This window comes from Brachypodium distachyon, chromosome 2, assembly GCF_000005505.3.
Source record: "Brachypodium distachyon strain Bd21 chromosome 2, Brachypodium_distachyon_v3.0, whole genome shotgun sequence".
Classification (NCBI taxonomy): Eukaryota; Viridiplantae; Streptophyta; class Magnoliopsida; order Poales; family Poaceae; genus Brachypodium; species Brachypodium distachyon.
This window is the reverse complement of record NC_016132.3, coordinates 18,061,560-18,088,064: the sequence shown is the minus strand read 5'-3', so window position 1 is coordinate 18,088,064 and position 26,505 is coordinate 18,061,560. Positions and strand designations below refer to the sequence as shown.

The following is a 26,505-nucleotide window of genomic DNA, read 5'->3' as shown; positions in this document are numbered from 1 at the left end:
CCCTAGCCTTTAGATAGATTGAGAAGAATAAAGGCCCGCCTCCACAGGTTCGTGTACATGCTCCTCGCATGTCCGCCGGCCACATGCGCCGAGCAGGTGTGCCGGTGATGTGCGCCGCCGTGCAGCCTTACACGCATGTGACGAGCATATCTGGCCCGTTGTTGTCCATCACCGCCGCCACCACGCGCAGCCACTGCTTGTCGCCGCTGCAGGCGTTTGCGCCGCCCTGACGCGAGATGCGTGGAATCCCACCGTTATGTTCATGTCGATGGCCAGTGTGAGCCAGACAACCTCTTGTCACCCCGTTTTGTGGACCACCCAAATCTAATGGTCCCGATAGAGGTGTACTACAGACGGGTTTAGAAAATCCGTTCTCCTAATTTCAAGATATACTCCATGCTTGCACCTTTATTTCCCCGGTTCTCATGTGTATGCACTTTACGAGGAGGAGAATTAGGCCTGTACCGAGTGTATCATGGTTCACCGGTTTCTCTGAGAACAACTTCCGAATCGCCCATGGAAACCCTGCCACTTCCTTGTGTGTGGGATTGTTTCCCAGCCTCATGCCCTTCTTCGCCGCAGCCACGAGTATCTGCTTCCCAGTTAGCCCCTCCATTACTTACGTCCTCATCAAGCCACATGAGATCACACCGAGCCCTAGGTAGGAAGCAGAGAACGGATTTGACGAGGTGCATCACGATTGTCCAATTAATCGCCAAACATGAAACGTTTTAGTGGGAACAGGATCAGAAAGATAAATGTTTGCACTACCGCCAATAAAATATAAGTGTTGGCGCGTCGAATTAAGGCTACGGTTTATAAACTCCCGAGCAAGCGGGGAAGGTGTGTGTGTGTGGTGGTGGTGGTGGTGGTGGTGGTGGTGTGTGTGTATGGGTGGGGGGGGGGCATGGTCTCGCGCGATTCCTTGGCCACTTATCACCGAGAAAAAAAAAGCAACGGACATAATTTTGGAAAGCATTGAATATCAGTGGCCTGGCAATTAATAGCATTTAATGTTTTCCATCTTCTAATCGTAAAAGATTTTCTTACCCAATCTTCATAATGGATGAGTGAATCATGAATATTGTATGTTTTCCTACCTTCATGCCCTTCTTCGCCGCATCCGAGAGTATATTAGCTTTCATATTTAGCCCCTCCATTCCTTACGTTGCCATCAAGCCACATGAGATCGCACCGTGCCCTAGGAAGTAGAGAACGATTTTGACGAGCTACATTATGATTGTCCAATTAATCAGCAAGCACGAAACGTTTAAGTGGGAACATGATTGGAAAAATTAAGGTATGCACATCCGCCAATAAAATACAAGTGTCGGCGCGTAAAAAGGTTACCCGAGAGAGGGGGTGTGCTAGTCAGGCAGAGGAGAGGACAGGGTCTCCGCGTACCACCGAAAAAAGAAAGCAACGTGCTGCATAATTTTTTGGAAAGCATTGAGTATCAGTATTAATGTTTTCCATCTTCAAATCGTAAAAGATTTTCTTTCCCAATCTGCATGCTCTGCTGTATCCTCTCCGCGTGACCTGAGTCAGCGGTGCCTCCTCTATAAAATGGGCACAAACGGTAGCGGGTCGAAGCCAACTCCATTCTATTCCCATCTGCCACCCCTCCTCGTCTGCCTACAACTCTCGGCCCGCCCAGAGCCAGCGTCCCAGGGTCACGATGAACCGGGACGACCCCGCCGCCCCCGTCGCTGAAGAAGAAGAAGAAGAAGAAGAAGAAGAAGAAGAAGAAGAGGCGGCGCCGGTTCTTGCCGACGAGGAGATGATGCTCTCCGGCGAGGAAGAGCCGGAGAGCGACGACGACGAGGACAGCAACCTCGATGATGACGACGACGACGACGATGACGACGACAGCGACGACGACGGCGAGGTCGAGGTGCCACTCAAGGTGGAGTACTTCAACATTCACGCGGGCATGACGTTTGACGAGCTGAGGCCGCTAATCCGCCGTTTCACCGTCCTCAACGGCCTGTTCAACGACCCGCTGCCGCGGTTCGCCAACGCCGGAAGCACCGCCGGCGTCCTGCGGCTCTACGCCGAGGAGGACCAGGAAGAAGGCGAGCGGCGGCAGAAGTACATCCTGCTTCTCTACCGCTACACGGGCTTCGCCGTCTCCCGCGGCGGCGAAGTGGAGGTGCGAAGGAGCACGAAGCTGCACCAGCTGCGCTTCGACGTACCTAGGGGCGGCGACGCCGCGGAAGCGCTGCGGTGGGCCGGGCCGGCGATGGGCCCGCTGGTCTACCCCGCGGCCCACGCCGGCCCGCTCCGGGAGCTCTGGTCGGTCTGGGCCTCCGATCTGCGCGTCCCGCCGCGGGCCGCGCGCGTCCATTTGCTAGCAGACGTCGTCATCCTCCGGCGCCGGCACTACACGCTGGCGCGCATGGAGCAGGTGTGTGCCAGGCTGGGACGGATCATGGCCGAGCCCTGGCGAGGGTACCACGTCGCCATGGAGCTGCGGCTGCCCGAGCCAGTGGTACCGCGGCGGCCCTGCGAAGACGGAGGCAAAGGCAAAGGCAAAGAGAAAGAGGAGTGCCCCGTTTGCTTGGAGGAGCTCGAGAGCGGGCTCGTCAGGTGGCCCGGGTGCTTGCAGCCTCATGTCTTCCATGGCGAATGCTTGGAGCTCAGTCTCAAGGAGAGCGACAAGTGCCCTGTCTGCAGGCGCAGGCTGTTGACTCTTATAGATGGATGATGAATGAATCATCAAAGTGTGCTGCTACTGCTGCTAGCTAGAACATTCTCCAGATTTTTGTTCTTGTTCTTTGAATTAGATGTCATTTTTGTTATGGGTTGTATTTGATGTACTCCTTTGTACAACATCATGTTTAATCAATGGAGAAATGTATGTTTGAGTTATGCAATTATTTGTCTCCTTTTGTTTTTCTTTTGCTACCGATGCGGTGCAGGACCAGTCCAAACTTTCATATAGACAAATAAATAAATTAGCTTTGGATGAACAGAAACTAGACAGTAAATGAGAATAATCATGTACATCATGTATTCATGTTCAAGGGCTGTCAAATGTCTACCCTTGTTTGCCAAATACATACACAACCCTGGGTGCATTCCGAAACCATGTTCGGGTCAGAGGCAATATACAAACAAAGCAATGTAAATACTCACAACCCTGTTAATATGGGCGCCTATCTGTATCTGCCAATTGCCAGAAGACGCATTCCCAGTCTCGCATCTAAGCTTGCTAGGCCGCAATCCTATTTCCTAAAGCATGTGCAACGAGGCAACCTAAACATAGATCTTGAGAGTGGTCTGATACTGCTTTTGGGAGAGAAAAAAAGAAAAACAGGCTCTGGAGAGCAGCAAAACTGATACTCATGAGGCTGAGTGTTGTCCTGCAGAAATATATCACTCTATGTCCGTGACTTCAGCCTCGATGTCCACAACAGTTCCAGAACCAGAAGGCGTATTTCCTGCGTGCAACAGGGAATGGTGTGGTGAAGGAAAAATAGTAAACTAGGCCTCAATGAAAAGTTCAACTTCAATCAAAGGTGGTGAAGCAAAAATGTGCTTGAACCAATCAAAGGTGGCGAAGGAAAAATGTGCTTGAATGTCTAATTTGAATAACAGGTTAAACCCAATTATCCTCATAACCTATATCGGGTATATCACATTGTATGCACCATGGCCAGAAAAAGAATACATCTTGTCGAATATAATTGTACACTATGCAGAATGATAAAAATCGATTCATTTTATGATCATGGTCTACATCAGCCATAGCAATCCTTTTTAACATGTGGCATGTCGTAAGAAGTGTTTTACATGGACATATGTCATTAATATCTGAATTTTCAATGTTCCACTAAACCTCATGTAGATATTGTTGCTTATGGCATATGAGATCCCCTGTAAATACGCAAATGAATCCAAATAGTAGGAAAACCGTATCGTTTCCTCCTGGTAAGCTGGAAAGTTTAAACAATTTGCCTTTTCTGGGGATTCCATCAATGCTTGCTTCTAGTAATGTATGTAAAGATGGCTACTAAGCACATGAATGGCCCATCAATTTAAATAGCACAAATGCAAGCAATACAAACAATTTAATGACATATTCTTGGGACCTTTTGAACCTTTTGAACCACGATTGAATAACTCATTGAAGGCTCGTTGTGCATTTGTAGCGGTCCTTCCAGATGAAAACCGAGCAGATTCTCGGACGAATTCATTGCCCTGAACTGCAATATGTACAATGATAACTTAGCTCCAACAGAAGTCCCATATAGACGCACCACAGAGATGCTAAACAACGGCATAACCGAATGAGAAAAGCGAAAATCTAAAGACAGCTATAATTCATGGGGACATTCAAGCCATGGAGAAATTTCATGATTCTCCAGTCCCATTTGACTGATTGTACCATTCTAAAGCTCATGATTTTCTTTTGAACGGCAAGTTTGTAACACATGGATAAGTAGCGATTAAGAATGTTCTGAACATAAATTCACGACAAGTCTGTTATGATACCAGATATATCGACACACCTGTAAGTTCTAAAACCACTCAACATAAGCTTAAGTCTTTATTCGCAAAAAAACAAGAAGCTCGACTCCAACAATTCATAGCACAAAAGAATCAGAACCGTGCAAGTGCTTACAGGGCAGCATAAGGAAATAAGGATAAGTGCACAAATGTTGTTAAGATTATGCAAAAAATCAATCTGGGTGTACAACTTCCTAGCCGAAAGACAGGGCATGCATATCATAAACAAAGGTTTGGAAGTACCAGTCTCATGAAAAAAAATGCATAGCTGTGACCCTCTAGCTAATTTTTCCCAGTAGCGAATTTATAATATGGTAAGACCAAAACACAGTGCAGCCAGGAGATAGTTCTTCTAAGATCGTTATTCTGTTAGCAAACTGGATACAGGGAGCACAGATTTTGCTTACCAGAGAAAGGTTGAGTGCAATAAGGACAAAATTGCGGACCATCCTTCAAAGATGTCCTATTAGATAATCAAGGAGATCAAAATTTTACCTCAATTACAAAACAATGAAATATGAGAAGGTTAACATAATTCTCCTTATGCTTACTTCAGTATCCGGAAGCTTTTTCCACAATTGGGACACTGCCAACAAAAGAAACATGTTTGAGAATAGAATATGAGTGACAGACTATTAGAATTGTCCATCAAAGACCAAAATATCGGCCGCCGTTACGTAGGAAGAAAACTGATCGAAGATACTAAAACTAGCAGACTTTTACCCTCCTTATCTATCTTTAAGGAACTACAAAGAAGAATTTTGCAGAACTAATAGGGAATCAATGGAACCAGACTTCTTCACAGGTATATCCATATATATCGATCACTACAAAGTATAAAGTGACTGGACTGAACGCAAAATTTATGGGGAAACTTACATTGCTCTGTAGTATATTTCGTTGTGCGAAGAATATAAGCGCACCCAGACCCAAAATAGGCAGAAGTACCGTGAGTAGCTGTTGTCACAAGACATGTAGAAAGCTGAAGTTAAATTACCAAAGTAATGTAAAACTACGGACCAAACTTGAAACAGAAGAGAAGATGGTATATCCCTTTGCTGTTATTGAAAATCCATACGCTTACATGCAAGTTTATGAATGCTATTAGCGGCACCATAGAGCGAATTAAATCAAGGTTGTCGGGTTACGATTTACAGGTTACTTTGGAATCCAAATGCTCAATTTATTTGTAGCGAATACAGCCGCCCAAGTTGCAGCAACAAATCAGGTGCTCCCTCCGATCCATAAGTGTTGGGGATTTAGTACAAAATTGTACTAACCTAAATCCCCGACACTTATTATGGATCGGAGGGAGTAGCATGCAACTGACAGATCAGAAATGATGGTAGTACAGCTCAATTGGTCCTACTAAGTAACAAAACAATTGGAGAAAGCTATGAAGCTAGTGCAGCATAAATTACAAAATCATATTGAAATCAATAAAGGGTGGTTAGATTTCAGGGATTAACCTGCCTAGTTTACCACAGATGATTGCACTTTTAGCTTGTGAGCTAGTAACATTTATTTTCTGAACCTCTGTTATACAAGTAATATTCAGTGTTAATAGGTATTAATCCCATGGTTGGCGTTCCGATTGCGGGTGCCAACAGTGAGTTTCCTATTAATGCTCAGACCCGCTCTTGCTGTAAGAACTAAGAACCAAATATTTCCGTTGAGCTATTAATGGAAAGGGGTAGTCCGGTTTGAAATTTTCTTTCCTGAACCTTGTCTAGTTTCTCTATTCAGATATCAACATTTCACCAAGCAACTAATACAATCCTGTACCACTAACCCCAAGTATTTTAGGCGAGACAACAAATTGCTCATAAAACTATCAGTTACTAGCTTACAATTACAACTAATTTCAGAAGAAGAAGCAGAAGCTTCGTACCCAGATGGAGACGATGGCATCAAGAAGCCACCGGAACTGACCGCTCACCGCCAGGTACGTCAAGAGAGCGACGAAGGCAAGGTTCCCCACGACCCGGCCGGTCGAGCCCTGCCGCCGCCCGCCGCCACCAAAGAAGGGGCCTTTCCCTGCTCCGGCCACGCCAAGGCGCCTCCTTCCAGCCGTTCTCCAGGCCAAGGCCCCGCCGCTTCCCGAGAACTCGCCCCGCAAGAATGGCTTCGCGGTGGGGAAAGTCCCATTTGAGAACCTTTGAGATATTTTCCTGGTCGTCCTTGGGTCATGAGGAGCGTACGAACAGCAGCAGAGCGGGGAAGGGGCGAGGAGAGTACGTTGTAGAGAGGCCATGTGAGGAGAAGGGAGGATTGGGGAAGAGTCTACCCAAAATCCTCGCGTTCTACCTTAGCATGTTTTTTGAGGAATTCCCCCGTTGGATTTTTCCTTTTTTGAGGAACTCCCCCGTTGGATTTGATCTTTCAACGATTTTTTGTGGTGAAACTGAGAACGGAAGGGACACGAGACCGAGAGGCAGCTAGAAATAGAAGCCTCTGCAACCTGCAGTAATTTTCCACATACGACAATCCCAGAGATAGAGCTTGAATGAACTGAACATATCCTCAGTTAGGCACTCAGGATCTTCTGAACCGTGGGAATTATGCTGCTAAATTTTTAAGGATGGGTTTCATATGTTCCAACCCTATAGAAATATTTTTCAATATGAATTTGAACATCACCGCTTGCATTTTTTGTCATTCAATTTTCTATTCTATGTACTCATTTACATTATATGATGACCGTTTTAGCATGGATTTTACAAACTTTAATCCATCGTTTTGGGAAATTTACTTTGGCTCTTGTGAGGACATGCACCCCGGCAGAAGAAAAATCATCGTAAGCAACAAGTTTTGAATCCTATGCAAAAAAGAAGATAAATTTGTTAGTTAAAAGTTTTGCTTTTCATGGCACTGAAATTTGTTATTTTTGTATAGGACAAAAAATCTCATCTTGACATCAAAATTTTACAGAGGCATTAAAGATTAAAACATATGGATGGATAATTTTTTAATTTTTGTGTTCTGTTATAATTTGTAAAGATATGTTATTATATATTTTCGATTTTATTGTTCATCTCATATGCATGTGCACCCTGGAGACAAAACATTGATCTAGTTTTGTAGTTTCAAATCAACCATGCATGACGGTTCAGGATCACAAGCCATGATTCTAGTCTCATATCAGGCTTGCAAGGTCGGTGGATCTTCGTGAAGGAACTCTAGCACGACAGACCTAACAAAATAGGAGCGTTATGGAGCTGGCCAACGAAAGAACCTGTAACGACTAGAAGAGAAGGTGGTTGCAATTTTATGGATCCCGCGGGATGGAAGTGATGGGATTTGCTGATATGGAACATTTACAAAAAGAACCCTGATAAAAATACCAAGTAATAAAAAATAAGGACCTATTTGTAAAGCACGCACACCATCTCCTACCTAGCGCATCGACAGTTCCCTCCAAAAACCACAGTGTGCATGTCTCCCACTTGTTCACGTCGGCATGGTTAATGATCTAATGCCTCAAATGACAATTTATAAATTTGTTTGCTACATTTTGCAAGGAGATGTCTCAAATTGTGCATCTTTGTCAAGTTAGCGTACCACCAATGCCATTTATTACCTCTTGCTTGTGGATTTCTTTTTTAAATGACAATGTCTGTAACCTACCACACGACAATTTGTTAACTAAGCAATGAGAAGCATTGTTCGTCTTGCATGGGATATGCCATATCGTCGTCAATTGCGCAAAGGCATGTTGGAACGCACACGCACCACCTCACGCGGGCGTCGCTGTCGAAGTACGCAACAATTGACCCGTCGTCGTTGTCTTCTACGACGTCTTTCTCAGACCCGATCCAAATGCGTAGCTTGACAAGTCATCGGCATCGTTGTCTCTATTGATCCAGAGTTAAATTAGTTGAAAGTTTACAGATTTATTTTATATAGAGACGCAAGACCCAAACAATTGTACATTTAAAAAAGATTTAATAATTTGTCTTAGAATTAATCCGAATAGCCAACAATTTGATGCAACGGTTACGGTATCTAACACGAGTTTGTCATTCTTTCATCTATCATGTATTCTTAAACAATATCACTAATCCCAGTTTAATACGTTGTTCTTGCATTTTATAAGTTTGTGTACCATGGTTCAAAAAAGCGCTAAGCGCTAAGAGAGCGGTGAGGCACCGCTGAGAGAAACTGAAGCTTAAGCGTTCCGTGTGGACTCTGTTTTTGAGAAGTTGGCGGGATTTTATGGAGAAAATCAAGGGGAATTGGAAAATTTGAGAGACATTGTTGCTCACCTTGGCGGAATCCTTAGGGGAAATCCAGGAAAATTGGAGAAATTGGTGGGATTATGTTGCCTACCCAGGGAAAATTGACGGGATCCTTGAAGGTAAAAGACGAATTGAAAAAATTGGAGAGATCTTTGGAGGGAATCAAGCGGGAGAGAGAGAAGCCGCCCCTGCGGCAGACAATTGTGCTAACGAGACTTATCAACCTTGAAGTAGTAGGCCTTGTTTAGTTGGGCTTAAAACATCTTTTTTCCTTTTGGCTTATAAGCCACAAAAGCACTTATTTATGTATTTTGACTTTGGGTTTTTACTTATACCATCATCTAAAAATATGAACTAAAGCGTCAAAAGTCAAAGCCGAAAGCATCTAAATAGATGATTTTGCGGCTTAAAAGTCAAAAGTCAAAAGACGGTTTTAAGCCCAACCAAACAGGACCTAAGTGAAACGTTTTCCCACCGATGAGAGATTTTACGCGCTTAAGCGATGCCTTTTTAAAACCATGTTCATGCTGTGAACTACTCACTCCGTCCGTAAAAGAGTGTATGTTTTGGGTTTTCGAAAAAAATTAAACATTGAGATAAAAAATGCATTGGTAAGATGCCAACCACCACCTCTCTCTTCTTCAATTTTCTTACCTCCAATGAGCTAAGTGCATGAAAAAATATAATTAGGTTTGATTTCTGTGTAAGGAGAGAGAATCAATTTTTCTTAGTTAAAAAAGAAAATACACTATTTTATTAACCGAAACTTACGCTTGTTTGTGGACGGACGGAGTAAAACGTTAATTCACTGACGTGTAAGCCAAGTCGTTTACTACTAAACCCCCTCCCTCCCTCTGCCGACCGACCCAGCCCCCTCGCTCCCTGGATCTTCTTCCTCCTCGGCCGAGCGCCGCCGCCCATCCTGCTGCCGAGCGCCCATCGTCTTCCTCCTCGCGCGAGCGCCTCCACCGCAGGTTGATCTCCCCTTCGATTCTCTCGCTCCGGACCGTTTTTCCTCCCATCACACCACGAACGGATTCCGCCCTTTAGCTCCCCGTTTCATAATCTTGCCCTAACGGGTCCTCCGCCCGTGTCCTCACCAATGTCGTCCCCGCCGCACGAACCCGCGGCTGTCCTCCACCCCGGCATCTCCTTCACCCCCGAGGACGACGAAGTCATCACCCGCTGCCTCCGCTTCAAGGCTGCCGGCGAGCCGCTCCCGCCCCCTTGCGCCCAATTCGTCCACGACGCCGACGTATACGCCGCCGATCCAGCAAAGCTCGTCGCCAATTTCATCCCCGCGTCGGCAAGAACCGGCGAGAGCAAGTCCTGGTACTTCTTCTGCTACCCCAAGGCCAAGAGCACCCGCGGCAGCCGCAAGTCGCGCACCATCGGGGAAGGCGAGGGCACGTGGCATTCCGAGTACCGGAAGGACGTGGTCGACGGCGAGGGCCTCGTCGTCGGGTACCGCCGCAGCTTCAGCCACGAGACCAACGGCGGGGAGAAATCCGGGTGGCTCATGATGGAGTTCGGCTTCTGTGATGACGATGATAACCAAGAAAATCAAGAAGTCTCGCCGGTTCTCTGCAAGGTGTACCAGACCCCTCGGAAGCGCAGGTCTGCGGCGAATTCCTCGTCATCTTCAAGGTCGGCGCTCAAGAGGAAAGCCGAGGACAAGATTTCTGATACGGGGTGGTCGGCTCGCTCGAGGCGGAAGCTCGTGTTCCCTTCCACTCCCACAACAAATCCAGCCACGCCGCCGACCATGGGGGCAACAGAGACACCTGAGGACTTGCTGCCCGAGACGCCCGCCTTGTTCATGACCGACGACCACAGTCGTTCCCTGCTGAGCTGCAACTCCTACGACGACGACGACGACGACGACAACAACAACAACAACACAACGCTCACGCCGGTTGCTGACGAGTCACCTCCAGTGCAATCAGTTCTGCAGGCCGAGACGACATGGACGCTGGATCAGAGCTTCTTCTCTCCTCATCACGCCGGTCCGTCTGCGGAGATCTCCGATGGTATGGCTCTCCTGCTACCCTGGGCTGATCGGGCCTCGCCGTCGTGCACGCCGTATGCCGAGACATCGTTGGCCCCGTTGCCATTCCAGTGTTGAAAGTGATTTCTTTGTTGAATTGCCAAGACTTGCTCATATGACTGATGACCCATTGACCCGAGCTAGGTATTATTCTTTGGTGTTGGCTGATCATTTGGATTGTGACTTTTGATAGTTGGAAATGTTTTAGGTGTCTATGTATCGTGAAACGAAATTCGGATGTCTGTTCGATCTTTGTATTGTGATCTCCTACGTTGTGATGTAATCATCTGTTACCTTTGTCTTGAGAACGGGAACTGGCTCAAGCAATTTCAATTGAATCTACGTAGTATTCTGTTCTTAATGGGGGTTTTTTTTTCGAAAAGGATGGAACACCACCGGCCTTTGCATAGTTTGATGCATGCAGTTTTTGTCCGTTCTGAATGTGCTTCTTGACTTTTAAGATATCCGAAGTTTGCTAAGATTGTAAGTAATTGCTGCACCAAGAATTACTAATTTTTACCCTTTTTATTGCAAACCGAGTGTATTTTCAGTGTGCTCATCGCATCACAGGTGAAAATTCAATTATTTGTATCTTCTGTTGAACTAAATTTCATTATATCTAAATAAGATATTATTAAGGTCAGGATGTTTATTTCAACATACCAGAATCCAACAGTATGTGAGAAACAAAACGGCTATAGATCTTGAATGTTATGTACTGGAAGATATAAACGATAGCTCAAACGGCTATAGATCTTGAATGTTATGTACTGGAAGATATAAACGATGGCTCTAGATCTTATAGCATGTCAGGTAATCTGGCAGCTCATAACATATTTTATGAATGTATTATCAAAGGGTAACCTTTTTCTTTGCATCCTATTGTTCCATGAAAGAATAGGCAATTGCATTCAGAAAGAACCAGAGGCAGCCATTTAACAAAGATCAGATCTATTCGCCAAAAAAAAGACCAGATCAAAAGATGACAACATGCCTAATGCTGCAAGATCTCAGAAATAACCATATCCCTCCAAACAACAATTGGATACATAAGAAACAGAAAGATACCACCGAAAAGATTGTAACAAATTGTACATAAGCAACTAAGCAAGAGACATCAAGCATACAGTCTGCAGCAAGCAAGATATCTCAGCAGCTATCAATGGATGGGTGGGCATTACAACAAGAAACACAGCTCTCATTTGTGAATACATGGGAGCAGCATACTTGGATTCAATCAAAGTTTACTCAAGACGAGTCAAAATTGCACCAGGGTACAAGTACCACCATTAACTACTTGCGATGCCGGCCACCGCCACCTCTCCCTCGTGATTGTCGCCCTCCACGTTGCTGTGGCTTTCTGCCGCGGAAGGATGAGTTCCCCTGATTAAACTGCCCAGAATTGAACTGCATAGGAGGCTGACCACCATCTCCATGCGGTGATGGGAGGCGCCCATATCCTTGTGTGCTTGGAAACCCAGGAGGCTGATCTCCATTTTCATGCAGTGACGGGATGCCCCCATATCCTTGGGCATTGGGAAAGCCAGGAGGCGGCCCTTGGTCGCAAGCCATGTGTGGAAGCTGACCAAAGTTGCCTTGCCCCATATTTTGAGATGCTGGACCAAAGTTGTCTTGGCACATATTTTGAGATCCCGGACCAAATGGATGGTTTACTGGTGGCCCACCAAATTGCATCGGATTTACAGGCATTCCGCTTCCTGGCATAAAATGTGGTGGGGCCATCGGCATTCCATTTGGGAAGCCACCAAAATTCTGATTCTGTAAATATTGCTGGTATTGGTTGGCTCCAATAAGTATATTCTGCATAAAATTAGCTGCAAAAGCAGCTCCGTCAACTCCTATGTTTGGCTGCTGTGGAGGCGGAAGCCCGCCAGGCCAAACCATGTTCTGCTGCTGAGGAGAGAACTGCTGTGATGGATTGATGAAGCAACTTCCCATCTGATTTGCAAGTTGAACAGCTGATGGCATAGCATGATTCATTGATATTGGTGGCAGCATTGTTGGTGCACTCATAGGAAAGTTTTGAGGACCTGACCGTCGGGTCACGTTGTCAGCAACAGCAGGAGGCATATCTGAGTGGTGGAAACGATGCTGTGATTGTTGACCAAGTGTCGGTGAATCATGGACCCGAGGTGGCATATCCTTTCGGAATCCAGCACCCCTGGGCTGCACCCTCTTCTTATCACCAAAAGATTTCTTAGACTCATGCTGTCTATCAGTCTGCCTTTTCGACAGTCGTAGTGATCTTTTGTACTCAGCCTCCTTCTCATCATCAGAGAATTCAGGTTCATCTGCCTCCTCATCATGGTCAGCAGATTCATCATAGCCTTTCGCATATAGCTCCTTCATATTTAGGATATGGTTTGCAAACTCGGCAACAAAAGAGACAGTAGTTCCTGCAGTGATCCCAGTTGGCACTTCTTCCGGAATGTTATACCGCACAAGATAGTACGGGTTTTTTACAGGTCCAAATAACTCATCAACAATGCCAAGTGGTGTCCTGCTTTCAGTTATCCAGAGTATAGAACCCTCAGTGAGGGGACTGTGTTGCACTGACCCTTCAACGATCACTCTCTCATCCATGATCTGGATGAACAGTAAGCATGCAGAAAATCAGGCTATCAATTTTAAAGGAAATATACTTTGTATGTCAACAGTCTAAACGAGAAGCACCATTTGTTTACAAAAATCTCAAACAACACATCGGAAAAGTACGCAATTCAAAATAATAACGAAATGCATAACCAACATAATCCAAGCACCTGAAAATTCCAGAATGCACTACTAATACAGTATGAACACAAGTTCCGTAGATTTCTAGTTCTTATATTCAAATTACATACAGCTTTTAACACCAAAACATGATGGGAACTGGTTGAATCGTCATCAGATTCCAGATATTCTCTCCCTCAAAAACTGGAAGGCGTACACACTTCCCAGTTTGTCTTTAACCAAAAATGACGTGGATTATGTGATACAAAAAATGATATCGTTGGCTCTGAATTAAAAAATACCTCTAATGTTTTTAATGGTATTAGTTTTGTATCAAATAATCCACATATAGTTAGACTGGAAGTGCCTTATGATATAGTTAGACTGGAAGTGCCTTATGATATTAGTTAGACTGGTATTAGTTTTTAATGGTCAAAGTTAAATCCTGGGAAGCATACATGCCTTCAGTTCTGGACGAAGGGAGTTAAAAAAAACCGCTACCTATAATTTGCTGGAAAAATACATGGTTTTTGTCCAAGACAAATGCAGATGAAAGTTTAGATGAAAAGTCAAAGTTAAATACAAGACTTACAGCTGAAATTGCTCCCACTGGAAGTGCCTTATGATGTGGCTCCAACTGCACTTCAATCTTTGGAACCGGAGGAAGTACCTGCAAAGGTATATGGTACATGCACGTTATAATACACACATAAACAGGTAACAACAGTGTATAACAATTCTATGTGTTGTGTTTGTAGCCTTGTAGCTGCTTCATAGCAACAGAGAATAAATTGTCGATATAGTACAGCTACAGATAGTGCAGGATATTCACAAGAATAAATGGATGACTGGGCATAAACTTCTATCTTGCTATCCTTTAAAATGTTGAACATGAAACAAATATGTATACAAAACCAATTGAACTAATTAGAACCAAAATCTAACACGCTATCAAATGATTCACACTACTATATGCAAGAAAAGGCACTTATAAACATAATGAGTGAAGAGCAAAACGCAAGATACAACTCAGTACCTTCACTTCATTTTTTGACTTGATAGGACCCTTTCGTGCTTCATCCTCCTCCTCATCATCAATCCCAACCATCAACTCACCCTCTTCCAGAAGGGCCTCCATGTCAGTAGCAGATCCTTGTTTTCTGGCCATCGACACTTCATCATCACTGCTCGATGAGGCATCACTCGACTCCACTTCTTCCTTGGCCATCTCCTCTTCCTCACCACTGCTGGACGAGGATTCATCTGATTCCTCATCTTCCTCATCCTCACTACTTTCCGAGTCTTCGATCTTGCTCTCCTCCACCCCCTTGCTTCCCCCACCTTCCTCATTCACCGAGACCTCAGAACTCAGCGCAGCCTGAACAGAGGCTACAGTACTCGTCTCAACTTCGACAGGCGCTGCAGTAACCATCTCAGTTTCAATAGCAGCCGGGGCGAACATCTCAGCATCAACAGCAGCTACGGCAGACATGTCAGCATCCACGGCCGCCCTACCTTGATTTTTGCCTCAGTTACGAATTGGGGAAGGGGAACTAAAGGGTTCGTGCCCTCGTGGGGTGATGGGAGGTCGGGACCGAGAGAATCGAATGGGAGATATAGATACCTACGTGTGGCGGAGGGAGGGGCGGCGGCGCTCGCGCGAGGAGGGGGGAGCGGGGGGCGGCGGCCGGCACCTGGCCAAAATATAGGTGGCCAACGGCCCAAGGCCCCTCAGGTCTAAGGCAGAAAAAAATGTTAGATTTCGGTCAGAACTAGCTGAGTTCACGGGCCAAATGTAGAGATGAGTTGGGTTGTGTCAGAATTGAGAAGATTAATGTATTAATCCTAAAAAGAAAAATAAATAAACGGTTCGTGTCCGGCCCGGACTGAGGGCCTGAGGTTGAAGCCCAGACACGGCACAGGTGGGGCCTCGGGCCGGCCCAGCCCAATTATTTTATACACAATACATTTAATATTTTATACTTTTTATACTATTGTTAATGCAACAATATATTTGCTGAGAATAGTCTCGTTTGCTATGTCACATATCTACTTGATCTTATTTTTTGTAAGTACCGAGATGTTTTTAGAATAAAACATATAACTACAGATCAACAGTTATAAAAACCTGAATTGATAATCCATATCTATTTGTTATAGCCTTGTATGAAACATTAAATTACCAAAGATACGTAGCACAAAGATCATCACAAACACGCATTCATATTTTGGTGAGATATTTAGAAAAAATATAACTATATGTTTCCTAGTGATCTGTATTTTTATGAGACTTATTATAGCCGCCTTGTCATGAACACTCGTAAATATTAAATTGATTCCCAGAATAAATACAAATTCACCTATTCAAATATTAAATGTTGAAAAATACAATTTCATACAAACTATTAAAAAACTAAAAAAATACATCAAAATACATTGTTGCAATCATAAATAAATATTAAATGTTATGTGTATGGATATTAGTTCATCCTACCTCAAAAAAAATTTGTCCTTCGCCAATGTCCGCATCAATCGCCCCTTTCAAACTATCCTCCTTCGCAACCAAATCACTAATCCCCAATATTGGAAGCTGATCCCGGCAAGATTGCGTGACCAGTCCACCGCCAGGAATCACAGCTTCCTTCTCGACATCAAATTCGACGCCGCTAGGAGCATTGAACAGGCCGAGCAACTCGTCCTTCTCCCCCACAACCCCCTCCTTCACGGGGTCCACACCAAACCCGCCGCTTTCGAACACCAACTCGTCATCCTCTAAGCCCGGAATCGCGACGCTGGAGCCCGTCGGCTCTATCTCACCTGGTAACGGAAACGCCACCTTGTCGCCGAGACCGAAGGTCTTGTCAAACTCGCTCGCCATGGCCTGGTCGAAGTCATCGTCGTTGTCCAGGTCCCCAAGCCACTCGGCGATGGGGTCGAAGCCCGGGTCCGGTTCCGCGGGCGGCGGTGGCGGTGGGTTGGGGCACGAGGGCCTAGGAAGACGTGTCATGGGTGGGGGGTGAGGGGCCTGAGGGCGGGATAGAGTTTGCGGGAGGCGGCGCCATGCCTGCTATATCTAGCTCTCGGGGGTTTAGGGTTTTAGGTCCCGACGGCTGGCTGGCGGGGAACGAGCGGAGGAGGAAACTCTGAATGAGAAACAGCTCGTGTTCATTCGGAGGGAGAAGTACTAGTGTGGAAAGTATCAACGTCGAGGAATCACGAACCGGCAAGTGCACCGTGCACGAATCTCAACGCCCGTTACATTTATGTGCTGGCCGGCTGGGTGCCGTGGTTCAGACTTCAGACCGATCAGTCGGAGTGGAAATCCGAGCAGTGCCATCTCCCATGGCGTAACGGTAGCTGGAGGAGTGGCGAATCTGAAGGTCAATGTGAAGGATGGTCAGCGACTCAGCGTTGGGTTGCAGACGATTGGCGCATGGCCATCTGAAACTTTGAAGCTCAACGCGTTACAGTATTAAGTAATTCTACATATATTTTTTTCAAAATGAACAAATCTGCACAGTGAAAATTTCTGGCACACTTATTTGAATGGAGGGAATACTTTCTATCCGCAGCTCGTGTTTCAAACTCATGCAGCGCTCTCTCTTTTTTGAACGAGAAAGTTAGTTGCTTTCATTCTTCATTTGAGACAAAAGCATGAAATACCCAGACCAATCAAAGTCCCAAAGGGAAATCAGAAGTGCCCATGTAGGAGTATCATGCAAGCGAATCCGTCTTAGCTGACAAACACAGCGGACCGAATCAATGTTGCCAAGAATAAACCAAGCAAATTTACCCCAACGCAAGCATATGCAAATATATTCCACCACGAACAGTAATCTATTCTCGCTATCAGACCTGCATCTAAAACCATGGCAACAAATGGAAACACCTTAAGTTATCCATACAGGAAGGCTCCTTACATTTGTATTAACAGAAGAGCAAAAAGATAAAAGCTGTATGCTTTCGATGGTCCAAATCCGCTCACTTTCAGAGATGTACAAGACTACCATGCCCAATCGGCACACCCTGTCTCCTTCCACACACACACCGCCTGTCTATAATATGGCTGCTGGTTTTCTTCATCAGAACGCGGAGCTCAGGGCACTGCGTGCTGCCTGTTGTTTCATCTCTGCCGCTTTCCCACTCCCACGGAAGTACATGTATACTTGCTGCATTTGGTAAGAGAGCTCGATGGTCAAGATATAGGAACATCATGATAGTTTTCGTTGGAGTCAAAGGTGAAAAGAAAAACAAGAGAATATTGCATGTAAAGATCTCTTGACTGCAGCAATCTGTCTAAATACAAAACGAACATTGTATGCAAATAATAGGCCATGCCAAACTAAGATCTTGAAATAACAAAGTAAAAGATTCAATCGTCCAAAAAAGGAGGGAAATGACACGCACCTGAATGACACCTATGCTCAGCAGTGATTCAAGGCAGAACAATCCAAATCCAACAAAGTAAAATATCTGCGACACGTGAATGCCACGAAAATATGGATATCATTAAGGGGTTAAAATAAGACACGCAGAGGGGATATCATATAGTCTATTACTTCCAAATGCAATGATGTTCAATCTATCAAGCAAAGTATCAGCAGAAACTAATACAATATCTGCACTTTAGGAGCTTAGGTGCAATCCAGCCGAGAGAGACATCCATAACGCCATGAAAAAGATCGGGATTTTTTTTTTTGCCGACATAGATGCGAGGTTAATCTATTATGTCACCAGATTCCAAATCAAAATATGATTTGTGCATCGAGAAACAGAAGCAGCAAATTCTACTGATAGAATGATTTATATTATGTACTCCCTCCGATCCATAATAAGTGTCCGGGATTTAGTACGAGGTTGTAATAACTTATTATGGATCCGAGGGAGTACTATTTTATGTTTATTATTTCTCCGTGAACAAATCGAACTTAGATTTGAAACTTATTGTGTGATAGATGAATATTGTGTCTACTTTGTCGATATGTTCCAGATTTTTTTTTCTCCGACTTTTTGCATGTCTATCTTGCTAGATCTCACTGATTGCATGCTAGTTGCTCCCAAAGTATCAAATGCTTGTATGCATATGTGGTAATAGTGCAAGATGTCTATCAAAATGCAAGGACTTTCTTGTCTAGGCAGTGAAGTCTGTTGCCTATGGCAGCATCATCTCATTGTCTCGTTCATTAAAAAACATAGAACATGGATTGAGTGAGAGAAAGATGTGACTATAAAAAAATTAGTCCTGACAGCATGATAACCCCATAATTGGATAAATCTGCAATATAGACTTACCCCCACGATAGCACTCTTGGTTATGACATCAATGGCAGGCAAAATCCCACTGCAACAGGAGAAATAGCAAGACAATTAGTTATTTAGGCAGAAATAAAAACGTTAATGCATTCAAAACAAAGAGAAAATGATATGACAGAAAGATCTAAAATCTGAATATAACAACATGGATAGTCAGAAGCATGGCCTTTGAAGTACGTAACCCCAAGCAATTTAGAGGAAAACACAGACTGGTAGGTCATGACACAAAATTTATCAGCATCACTTGTGAAACTTAATGCTAAGATGAGACTTACGTCAAAGAATTTCCTTTGAAAGGAAATGGAGGAGACACGGCTGACCACACACAGAAGATTATATGAATCTGGAAACAGGTAAAGATGATCAGTAGGGTATGCAGTTGGGATTATGCGGAGCCTTTAACTTAGCATGTCTTACCATGTAAAACATGAAAAACCACCCAAACTTCAAAGCACTCTCAGTTCTGCAACAGGCATTAAAATAAAACAAGATGTGGTCAGATGAAATAATTGGAAAGGTAGACTTTTTTGTATACCTAATAAATTATCAATGCACATACACTACCTCATTGCATTATAAAGAGGACGGTACCATAACACATAAGCCCCAGGAACACCAGATATGAAGTAAATAATGGCAAGCAGCCAAATCATAACACCTGTTGAAGCAGAGATGTCATATTAGTTTCACGTGTTAGTTGACAGTGTAAGTAGTATGATAGCAACTGATATATCAGATGCAGACGATACGGTACAGTTCAGCTATACCTTCTCCCTTAACCCATGCTGTTGTGGTCGCTATGATATTCCAGAAGAGGCAGGCAGTCAATCCTGCATAAGATCCAAATTTTGCCACACAAAAAAACATAAATTAGCCCTATCTATCAAAATGTTTTTCAGCCAGACTAGTTAGTCTCACTAATCAAATGAAAATGGTATATTCCTTGCAATATGCCAAAGAACCCAGACTTATTGCTTTCATTCCATGTTCACAATTACATAATTGGTGCAGACGTCATGTGGGTTGGTCACCCAAATGCTGGAGCCAGCCAGCCCTAGCTATATAATCCCTGGTATCTTTCAGTTAAGAATAGTACGGGGTATTATTAAAATTAAGTAGTCAATTATACATAAGATATCCCTTAGCTTGGGCCTTAAGGCTATTAGAAATAAGATATTTCCTTAGAGTGAGATCTGTTTAGATTCAATTGTTAGGGCCAGCTCTATAATAAGGAGCCTTGGCACGTCTATTTTCATTAAGCAGGAAGAATCAGAATCTATCTCCAGTCTACTTAGTCCTCCCAATCCCTAATCTAATCCCCATCCCCAAACAGCCGGGCCGCCAAGCCATCCTCCCGGTACCAATATGGCAAGGAAAACAATTGAAATACTTGTTAGTGAGTTAGTATTACGATCTAGTAAGAGTCCAAATTGGTAGTCAGCATGCAGGCACCGCCAGGTTCCAGTAGAAGCAAACCGAGAAAAAATACAGTTGTGGTTGCCCGCTGCAGAGGTTGGAGAATTTGATCCGCATTGCTACTGTTTGGTATAAGCTGAAAAAGGGGTAGTATTTGTTGTGACTCTGGGGATCAAAGAAGGTATCGTGTAGCTCTGTTTTTGTGATGGTGCTGTTGGACTCCAGTTCAGGTTGGCTGATATTTGAAATGGCTCTTGTGAATTGTGATATTATTGTGGCTGATTTGTTGTGATCCATGCTGCGGTGCTGTTCCGTGTGCTGTACTGCTAGTTGGTCGTTGACCAGCTTGTGCAGATACTGGGTTTCATAGCTCTGGCTGCTCTGTAAGCTTGGCGGTGGTAGAATTGGAGGCAGAAGAGTGGAGAGGGCCGAGGGATTAGGTATTTGGGGGGGAGGTGATGAAGGCCAAGAGGCATGTGGACAGAGGTGATTGAGGCCAGGGCTTGGAGTGCTGGCAGTAGAGGTGGGAGACAAGTTGCTTTAGGTGATTTTTCTTAGATAGAAAGAGTACAATGTCCTCTTGGCGTCTGCATCTTATGATGCACACAGCTAGAGGTGGTGATCAATCACAAGTCCTTGATACACTATCAGAAACTTAACCATGGTGGGTAGATTTGTATTGGTGGTGCCATTATTGCATGGAGACAAAGATCGCTAAAGACTCGTAGACGTAGAGGTCTAAGGGTTTACAAATGAAATATGGCCAAGATTGTTATTTCATGCCTATCTTGAGGGGAAGTGATAAGAGGCTTTGTATCGTAAGAGCACAGGTTCATAGTCTGAAAGTCCATATTACCCTGGCTGTAAACTTGTAATCCTTAGCAATAAAGGGAGTTGAGGTCCTGTGGGACACCACACAATTATGCGCTCAAATTATTCTACAATACTCAAGTAAAAAAGTTAATGGTAGCACAGTTCATATCATACACCACATATTTTACATTATTAGAACTTACCCAAAAATGATGAAAATGCAAGGTACTGCATTCTCTGTAGATGGATGGGTATCTCATTTGAAATATTGTGGTGAATGAGAGGGAAAAGCGGCGGCCAGTTTTTCTCTTCGATGACAATGCCAGCTGAAAAGGAAACGAATAAGCAATTATGGGAGATAATAAATTGCAAGCAAAACATAAAAGTTGTAACAACCAATTAGCTATAAAAAGTGCAAACCTACTACGAATAGGTAAAGCAGAATAAGTACCAAATTAAATTTGCTCTTGCGCGAAGGAACTGTAATTAGATTTTTTTTACATCACAAAATTCAAACTTTGCAAAGACCAATTCCAAATTATCAATTGGATATACGGAACATCGTCAGCAAATATCACCAATAACCATACAGGGTGATAAACTGACAAACCTGCTGCCCATCCCATGTTGTAAGACTAAAATGGCTATATGTTCCATTTTCTGTGAACAATTTCGACAACACTGTAGACTCTCACTCACAATGAGTGGGCAGGCAACAGTTTCTTGGTAGATACATTTCCACATGAACCAACTGCCTTTATTAATCCTGCTTCTGTCTTCAATTGTTTATGCTAGTGGAGTGACCAAAATAAAACAATTAAAGCTATTCAGCAAAAGGAAAAAATGTGAGTTATACCTCGAGATGCAGCCTCTTCCTTCCTTTTCAATTCCTAGGGCAGGGAGGCAAAAAAAGAGGAACAAGATCAGCATTTGGAGGGGGAAAACTGCATATGGTAAATATACTAAAAATGGACAATCTTTCTTTGATATAAAATACTCTGGCGTCTCACTGTAAAATTCAACATATTAAATTATCTTTTTGCCATGAAAATTGACAGGCATATGAAGGACTCAAGCATTTACATGTTTTATTTTAAAAAATACATTCACAGAATAGTTATTTACTTATTTTTTTTCCACCCGAGGCATGTGCCCCCAGGTGCACCTTTGAACTAACCAGAAACACCCTCTAGTTTGTAGCACAGCTTTTATAGGCCCAACCAAGCAGGAAGATGCATGTTTTTGTCCATTTTACTGTACCAGTAAACCATTGATCTCCGGGGACTCTGTTCAACGCAAGCTACATGTGCAGTAATTTCAATACACTGTTGACGGTTATGGTATACTGGTTAATTAGTTTTGGCAAGTTGAGGTGAAGGCACAGAACTTCCGTAGATTCATACCAGTAAACCACTACAAATTTAGTACACTGTCATTGCCAGATCACCAGATAATTAATATATAGCATGTGTTAAACTATCTGGACTTTAGAGCTAGCATAGCTACCGAAACGCTCTGGAAATTAACATAAATCACGGTTTGGTTGGTTCCGCTGGTAGTAGGTTGTAACGCTATAGCAGGTAGCCAGGTACCATAGGGAAACCATAAATCTTTGCGAAGCTGTAGCTTCTAGTTTCACATATGCTTTTGACACCACTTATGATAAATTGTATAGCTAGTATATCTATATTACTGTACCTAGCTAGGAGCAGCCAACCAGTCAAATCACTCACCTTTTCTCTTTTGTTTAGCTCAGCTTCCATAGCCTGGAGTTCTTTCTCCTTTTTCTTCACATCCTGAAGGCAGATAAATATACACGTGACGTAAGGAATCATACATAAACAAACCAATCACAGGATAGCTAAAAAGTAACTTCGCACATGAAGGGTGTAAATAAAGGAATAAGTTTCACGTTTCTTATGCAGTTAAACTCTCCATTGAATTTAATAAGGTATACTTGAACGAGCACATGGACTAAGAACTAAGAAGGCTCTGGTACTGAAAAACACCAAATAGAATGACTAAATACCACTCCATTAACTGCTTCAGAAAGACATGTAAAAATTGCTATTGAAAGATGAGAGAGACCCTATAATTTCAACAAGATTGCAAAACAAATAAGACATAAAAAAGTAATCACAAGAAATACTTGATGATACATAAAAAATTGACCGTGACAATGGCAAAGACAGCATCTATACAATTACAACAAGAAACTTAATTAAGACTATTTTCTTGAGTCAAGAAAAACTTACAAAACTAGATTTTGATACAATAATGAACATTCAACAGGGTTGCACTGCAGTACCTTAGCTGAATCCATAGGGATGTCCACATTATAAAAACCGGCTGGTTCATGGGAGAGGGGTGAGAGTCGAGCGTTGGATGCAGCAGGAACGCTCCCTCCCTGCAGAATAGCAGGCTTGGAAGATATTAGGACCAAGCGGGTCCAAAACTAGAAGCCTCTGAACAACTTAATAATAGCATGATCTTCTATGAGATAGAAATAACCTGCTGCTTAACAACAGTCCTACATGATGTATATGTATGAACTACCAACACATCATAGCATAAAATGAAAAGCAGATGAAAGAAACCAACAAATAACAGAGAACCAAAAGCTTTGATTGAAGATAGGTACGAGAACTGCTGCATAACTGCATAGTTACTTGATTACTAGAACTTAACATGGTATTTAGCTTTAGTTACCCAGTAATCAGTAAATATGCAGGATAATGCATGCTCTAAAAAGCATGTGATTGAGCATCGTTTGTCAATGCATAAATGCATTCGCTTGCAACAGGTCAGGTGTATTTAACTTGATTACAATTAATGTGTGGCTTTAGTTACCCACTAATCAATAAATATGCAGGATACAAATCTAAACTATTTTAGCAAGTAGTTGAGGATGGCCTGTTAATGCATTCATGCGCATTTAGTTTTGCATGCGATGACCACACCAGTGACCATGAAACGTGTGTTGCCACAGAGCAGGTGTATTCAAGTTGACTACAACCAAATATGCTCTTGTCTACAGCAGCTAGAAGACATCACCAACAAATAAACCTAACAAATGGTACTTGTGTCATGTACAATTCAGTTTTAGTATTTTTCCACCTTGAATGAAGAAATTTCACATCCAAGATTCTTATCCATGACCTACCCACCATTAACACATCAGGTATCACATGAACCGAGTTCTAAGATAAATGTAAGTTCTAGACTTGTAACACATTGGTAGAAAATTAGAAGGTTTTTTCAAGAAACCACTTGATTTGAATTTGATTAACACAAAACAGTGGGTCTGAAAATAGTGCTGTATTAAAATGACCCTCGATAAGTACAGTAAGCACCATAATACTCCCTCAGTCCCATATTAAGTGACGAAATATTGCATGTATCTAGACGCTTTTTGGGTATAGACACATCCATATTTGAGCAAATTTGAGTCACTTAATATGGGACGGAGGGAGTATCACATTTCTCAAACCTGCAGCAACCGGCTTATCCTCTACGTGGTAAACTCTACCAGCATGAAGAAAGTAAAACAACAGAGTTGAAGAACCTCCATATCATGATGAACTCACAAATATTCAATTAGCATATGGTAGTAGCCTAGCTCCAACAATCTATCTCCAGTATTCAGTAGCAAATGAACCTAGTCATAAAAGACGGTGCTAGACCAGGGAATGTGCTACATGCTCTTGTATCACACCAAAGGTATTAAGGTACATTATCTATGTAAAGAAAAGGTATTAAGGTAACACATTTCATTAGTCCGTAGATGAGACCAAATCTGAAGCTTCAGGAACTACGCTGAATTCTACTATCGTGCACCCCCCTTCCAATCACCTAGCACAAGCTACTAATCATCCACTTCGCAACTAGTTCATCACATGAACACAGATCCGGAGCCACCCAACCGCCCCAAGAGCAATTAGCACTCACAACCTATCACAGGGTAATTCCCAACTCGACGCGCACAAATCCGCATCTCCCCCATCACAGCCTCCTCCCACGCTCAGATCCAGTGCACCAGCAACCGAGCAATGACGATCCCAAACACGAGTACAGTCCACGCGAACCATACCAGAGAAAAAAACGGAACGCGAGATCTGCACCGACGGGGAATACTTCTCGAAGGGTCGTGCCGACGGCGCGAGACAGATAGGGGTAGCTGTGACGGTGGGTGGGGAGCGAGCGAGGAGCACTCACCGCGAAGGGGTTGACGTCGTCGTCCTCGAAGCCGTTGCGGCCGTGCTTCCCCGCCATGGTCCGGCCGCCTTCCTCCTCCTCCTTCTCCGGCAGCGGCGGTGGAACGTGGTGGCGACCAACCGCTGCTGTATCTCCTCCTACTTGCGTTGCTTTCTGGAGGAGTAAAGTACGGGGGAGAGAAATTAAGGTGGCTGTGCGCGTCCCTCAAAAAAAAAAGGTAGCTGTGCGCGTGCTGTCAAAAAAAAGGAAAATGGTGGCTGTGCGCGTGGTAGTGCATGACAGGTGGGGTCGGGTCAGGCTGTGGGGTGGGCCCGAGAATGTTAAGCGCCAGGCTGTTCCCGTACTGTGTGGGATTGTGTTGTTTTTACGGTGCTTGGAGGTGACTTGGTGTGGTGTCCCTTTCGGTCGCAGGAAGACTCCGATTGAAATTTGAAACGCAAATCGCATACCACCGACAAAAATAATCTGATAAATACAAACCTCGGAAAAAAAAGTGTAAACACTGACTTTTTCAACTAAATCCAGACCACCGACAAAAATAATCTGATGGAGTAAATAACATTGGAACTTTGCAGGTTGAAGTTACTCCTGCACTGATCATTCTGTCTCCAATTAAGTTTATTTGAGTTGCTTCAATGTTTAAGGGCTCCCTATGGTATGCAATCAGTCAAATTGTGCAGTCGTGCAATCAAATTAGCACGAGCCATCCGATGTAATATTTGCGGCCTGGATCAAATGGTGGTACTCCCCTCGTCACTTGCATTGAGTTTTGCGAAACACGCCTCGCGTTCTCGGCCAGTGATGTGCGCAAACCAACTTTCTTTTTGGCATGATTCTTGGCATTGATCCAGTTATCGTTTTGAAGCTCTTGCTTGACGGTTATGTTCTTCCCAGTCGCAATGAAAAAGAGATTGGGAAAGAGGTCTAAGGCATGCACCATCGTGCCAAGGAAAATCGTGCCAAAAAGAAGCATTTTTCCCGTTTCCAATGGAGACCACCGTGGATGATTTGAAGAAATCCATGTCCTAGACATTGCATGGCATCTTGGTTCCAAACCTTGACACTAGGCGATGGGAGAATGATGGCTGCCGCTCCCTTTGCTCCTCTTCGTAGGAGACGGTTCAGCATTTGTGCATGGACTGCCCTTTCATCAAGTTGGTTTAGGAGAAGGTGCGAGGAGGGAATGGAAATTTTGCTTCCAGTATTGACGATTCTCAT

The 26,505-nt window shown here is 43.7% G+C and overlaps 3 protein-coding genes across 4 annotated transcripts; all 3 read right to left on the bottom strand.

The window, feature by feature from the left end:
* Positions 1-2,962: 2,962 nt before the first annotated feature.
* LOC100822637 lies at positions 2,963-6,934 on the bottom strand. Of its 2 annotated transcripts, none has more exons than XM_003568112.4 (6): positions 6,404-6,934; positions 5,392-5,469; positions 5,064-5,098; positions 4,920-4,975; positions 4,095-4,208; positions 2,963-3,443 (listed from the first exon to the last, which is right to left on the bottom strand). In XM_003568112.4, the coding sequence occupies exons 1-6, from the start codon at positions 6,764-6,766 to the stop codon at positions 3,379-3,381; spliced, it is 711 nt and encodes a 236-aa protein (XP_003568160.1). In that variant the 5' UTR covers positions 6,767-6,934; the 3' UTR covers positions 2,963-3,378. The 2 variants fall into 2 exon arrangements, with proteins under 2 accessions (XP_003568160.1, XP_010231201.1); XM_010232899.3 differs by having other exon boundaries at positions 4,104-4,208; positions 6,404-6,933.
* A 4,844-nt stretch (positions 6,935-11,778) lies between these two features.
* LOC100822327 (H/ACA ribonucleoprotein complex non-core subunit NAF1) lies at positions 11,779-15,240 on the bottom strand. Its single transcript, XM_003568111.4, has 3 exons — positions 14,567-15,240; positions 14,123-14,200; positions 11,779-13,404 (listed from the first exon to the last, which is right to left on the bottom strand). Exons 1-3 carry the CDS (start codon positions 15,020-15,022, stop codon positions 12,091-12,093), a joined length of 1,848 nt encoding a protein of 615 aa, XP_003568159.1. The 5' UTR covers positions 15,023-15,240; the 3' UTR covers positions 11,779-12,090.
* A 2,055-nt stretch (positions 15,241-17,295) lies between these two features.
* On the bottom strand, positions 17,296-25,479 carry LOC100822024 (secretory carrier-associated membrane protein 3). Its single transcript, XM_003568110.4, has 12 exons — positions 25,288-25,479; positions 23,381-23,479; positions 22,806-22,868; positions 21,929-21,962; positions 21,276-21,398; positions 19,611-19,673; positions 19,408-19,501; positions 19,261-19,306; positions 19,119-19,186; positions 18,823-18,871; positions 17,938-18,003; positions 17,296-17,699 (listed from the first exon to the last, which is right to left on the bottom strand). Exons 1-12 carry the CDS (start codon positions 25,342-25,344, stop codon positions 17,613-17,615), a joined length of 849 nt encoding a protein of 282 aa, XP_003568158.1. The 5' UTR covers positions 25,345-25,479; the 3' UTR covers positions 17,296-17,612.
* Between the last annotated feature and the right edge of the window lie 1,026 nt (positions 25,480-26,505).